Here is a 4,041-nt window from a genome sequence, read left to right as displayed (position 1 = left end):
CCAATCCCAGTACTCCCTTGAGAATTTCTTGTAAGGGTGGTCGTGTGGTGGTGAACTAGAAGGGGAACAATTTCTGATAGTTCTAATACTTCCAAACCAGAGCAGCTCTAAGTCTGACCTGTAACCACACGGCACTGACTGTCTTCCTCCTTCTACACCCCACTCCAAGCCCCTTCTCTGTTCTCTGACTTTGCTAGGGCTTTGGTTCCCTTGCTGGCAGGTAAACTGGGTTATGTTTAGCTCCTCCCTGTCCCTCCACACCTTCAGATGGTTATCTTCTCTATGGAATCTCCCCTCCTTTCCATTCTTGATGCAGTTGCCCTAGGTCAGGACACATTATCTCTTGCCTAAATGAAAGTAATTACACCTTAATTAATCTCCCTACCTTCAGTCTCCACATAGTTCCAAAGTGCTTCTTCTAAAACACTGAGCTTGGCCAGCCCATGGCTCACTTGGGAGAGTGTGGTGCTGACAACACCAAGCCAAGGGTTAAGATCCCCTTACTGGTCATCTACAAAAAAAATAAAAATAAAAAATAAAAAAATAAAACACTGAGCTGATCCCCTCACAGTCCTTATTATTTTTCTTGTCTCTCCACTGCCTGCTGAATAGAGTCTAAACTCCTTAGCAGGCATTTGGTGCTCTAGTGATCTCACCTTAACCTAAACTTTTCCCACCTCATCCCCCATGGCACTTGTGCTCACTATTCCTTAAACACATGTGCATTTTCATAGTTCTATGGTTTTGTTCATATTCTTTTGTCATTCTGGGATGAATGGCTCCCTCTCCCATTTCTGCCAATGATCAAAATTTTATTCTTTTTCAAAGACCTAACTCAAATATCACTTCCTTCATGAAAGCATCCCCAATTGTTTGAGTTGGAATGGCTTCCTTCCTCTGTACTACCACCCATATCATTATTTATTTATTTATTTGTTATTTTGCCTTTTTTTTGGGGGGGGGCAGTTGGCCAGTATGGGGATCCAAACCTTTGACCTTGGTTATCAACATTTCACCTCATATCATTTTTCAAATGTCAGGTTCATAATTGAGGTATAATTTACATACAGTTAAGTTACCCCTTTTAGGTGTACAGTTCTATGAGTTTTGACAAGCATATACAGTTGAGTAATTAACCATCACAAGAAAGGTATAGGATATTTCCATCAAACCCAAAAGTTCCCTTGTGTCTCTTTGTAAACAATTCCCTAGTCCCATTCCTGCTTCCTAGAAATCACTGATCTGATTTCTGTCCCGACATAGCTCATATTATTTTAATCTATATTTGCATTTTCTTCCACAGACCTTGTCTGTGTTCTCATCTCTCTTCCACTGGACTGTAATCTCCTCGAAGACAGAGCTATAACTCTTCATCTTTATGTTCCTCATTGTTCCAAGCACAAGTTCTGAGCACATTTATTATATGTCAAGTCATATGAAAGGAAAAAGAGAGAGGAAAAGGAAAAGGAAGGAAGGGAAGAAGAAAGGATGGAATGAATGAATAAACAAAGGAGCCAAAGAACAAATGGACAAATAGCCCTAGGAGACTCAACAATAGGACAGCCAACATGGCTCAGGCTAGTTTAATGAGTTATCGAGTTATTAATCAGAACTATAGAAATAGGTACTCCTAAATACCTAAACATGAAACTTATAAAAGTTTGAATCAGCAAAACTTTTTAATATGATTTTTAGATACTTTAGGCTTGGGAAGGAGGTCTTAATGTAAATGATATATAAGTTGCAGCAGGGCATAGGAAACACCCACCTACCACACCCAAGCTAAGCTACTTCTGATCCCCTTGCACATTACAACACCAGAACTAAAATATGAGACTTTCTGTTCTTGGTATACAGCAGGTACACTTAAAACTTCCAGGGAATTTGAGAGAAGGAGGAAAGTAACATCTACCAAGTGCCCTAAAGTCATTATACTATATGTTTTATGTTATTTTATTTAATTCTCACAACTATCCTCTCATTTAGGTTAAGAGTTATTTGGAAGTAATTCTTTATCGGGAAAGAAATAGTTAAGTTTGGGAGTGTACCTCCAAGGGGAGAGACAGATTAAAAATTGTATTTTTGGCTCAGGATGAGTTCTTGGGCACTTTTCTGAGTTTTTATTCTGTGAAATCACAGTAAGGAGGAAGGATCATGAGCTTTAGCGTTTAGTATAATAAACACTTTTGATGTCTTTTATTGATCCATTAAGGGTCCTTCTCTTGGGGTGGTGACCAGGTTCATTTTAAAAACCAACATATTGTGAAGGAACTCTTATATACTCTTTAATGAGGTTGTCAACCAAGGCACATGGTTGAATCTGGGGGTTAAAGGACGTAGTTTAGTATATGGGTAGAAATGAGAACTGCCTTCTTTCTGTATTTTTGGTGTCACAGGAATTTAAAGTGATTTTGCAATCAGTCTCAGGAGATAGTTTTGCTTCTTAGAACAAGTTGGAAGATAAACTTTGGTCAATGTATTATACTATGCCCTTTGTAACTAAATAATTCAAGATAATGTGTTAAAGTTTAGTGGAGATTTAAATTCCTGAGTTGATTTTAAAAAGCTGTTAAAACCATAAGGTTTTGGGTTTTTTTTTTAACTGTTAATATTACTACCGGAGTTTGTAGGCATTACATAGAGATGAACTGCACGTTTTTATCGTTTACTACTTTCCAGTCTTGCAGAACAGTTCAGAATTAAGTAACAAGTAAAAAAATAAGACAGTACGATTCAACTTGAAGGCTGGGACCAGAGCAGGAAGACTGGAATTTTAGGCTGACTCTGGGCTGTGTCCCATCCACGGAATGTGGAGTCGTTGGGTTTGTGAGGTCAGATGCAGGCGCTGTTTCCGGAAAGATAAATCTGGTTGTGTGTAAAAATGGGCTGGGGAGAAGGGATGGAGGCAGAGAGTCCATTTGGAAGCTACCGCAGTATCCAGGCTGGGATGATAAGAGGAGGACTGGAATGGGAATGGTAAGAAATCAAAAAGGAAAATGGAAGTGCGGCCACCTAACACTGGACGATGACTGAAGCCAGGTGGGGTTGCGTGAGTGACCTTAGTGAACTGAAAGAACGGCTCCGTGGCGTCTTCGCCAGAGACTCCTCGACTTCCCTTCTTAGAGCGGACGTCCTCCGATAGGCCGCCCAGGAGGCAGGGTCCACCAGGCGTGTCCCCCAGTCCCAGTCCCTCCCCGACCTCGCACTCCGGCCGTCCCTCCTATTCCGAGCTCTCCCTCTTCACCCCTCAGTCACCTGCTCTCCCCCTAACACCATCCTCCATGGGCGGCCGGCACCGCCCTCTGCCCCGCCCTCCTCCTTCCCCTCCCCCTCCCCCGTGGGGCGCTGACTCGCCCGGCTGCCACGTCTCACTGATGACATCACCAGGGCCGCACGGCCTTAGCCAATCCGCTAGGGGGAGTCGGGACGAAGTCCTAGCCAGCGAGTCAGCGGGGAGGGGAGCCGGGAGGGGCGGAGGGGGGCGCTGAGGGAGTGAGGAATGGGGCGGGCGACAGCCCCTCCAGGACGCATGCACCGGAGGCGCGGGGCTTGGCGGGAAGCTGAGTCCCGGCCGCCGCGCCGCACCGTCCACCGTCCGCGCGCATAGCGGCGCTCGCGACTCTCCTTCCCGGCATGCCAGGCGGTGCGGCCGCCCTCCGGGCCGTGTAAAGGCCCTCGGTCTGAGGCTTCCCTATTTCCTGGTTTGCCGGCGGCCATCTTGGGTGGAAGCGATCGCTGAGTGGCGGCGGCTGCTGATTGTGTTCTGAGGGGACGGAGTGGGGGAAGACGTTTGCTTTCCCGGAACAGCCTTTCTCATTCCTTTCCTTCAATTATCCGTGGCGTGGAGAGTCAGGGCGGCGGCTGCGGCAGCAAGGGCGGCGGTGGCGGCGGCGGCAGCTGCAGTGACATGTCCAGCATGAATCCCGAATAGTGAGTGCAGGAGAGCACCGGGCGGCTGGGTCCGTGGGCCAGCTTGGGGAAGCGTAAAGGGGGCGAGGAGGGCGGGGGTGGGGGCGGTGGCCTGGGCGAGGCGAGGGGGAG

At 46.4% G+C, this 4,041-nt stretch overlaps 1 protein-coding gene across 1 annotated transcript in view; it reads left to right on the top strand.

The window, feature by feature from the left end:
• The first annotated feature begins 3,689 nt into the window (after positions 1-3,689).
• Positions 3,690-4,041, top strand: part of RAB1A (RAB1A, member RAS oncogene family) — a 35,108-nt gene continuing 34,756 nt past the window's right edge. The window contains exon 1 of the mRNA XM_008593364.1: positions 3,690-3,930. Within this exon, the coding sequence (XP_008591586.1) occupies positions 3,908-3,930 (23 nt within the window). The 5' untranslated portion in view covers positions 3,690-3,907. The remainder of the gene's footprint in view (positions 3,931-4,041) is intronic.

The sequence above is a fragment of the Galeopterus variegatus genome, unplaced genomic scaffold (genome assembly GCF_000696425.1).
Source record: "Galeopterus variegatus unplaced genomic scaffold, G_variegatus-3.0.2 Scaffold9047, whole genome shotgun sequence".
Taxonomy (NCBI): Eukaryota; Metazoa; Chordata; class Mammalia; order Dermoptera; family Cynocephalidae; genus Galeopterus; species Galeopterus variegatus.
This window is presented reverse-complemented; position numbering and strand designations above follow the sequence as displayed.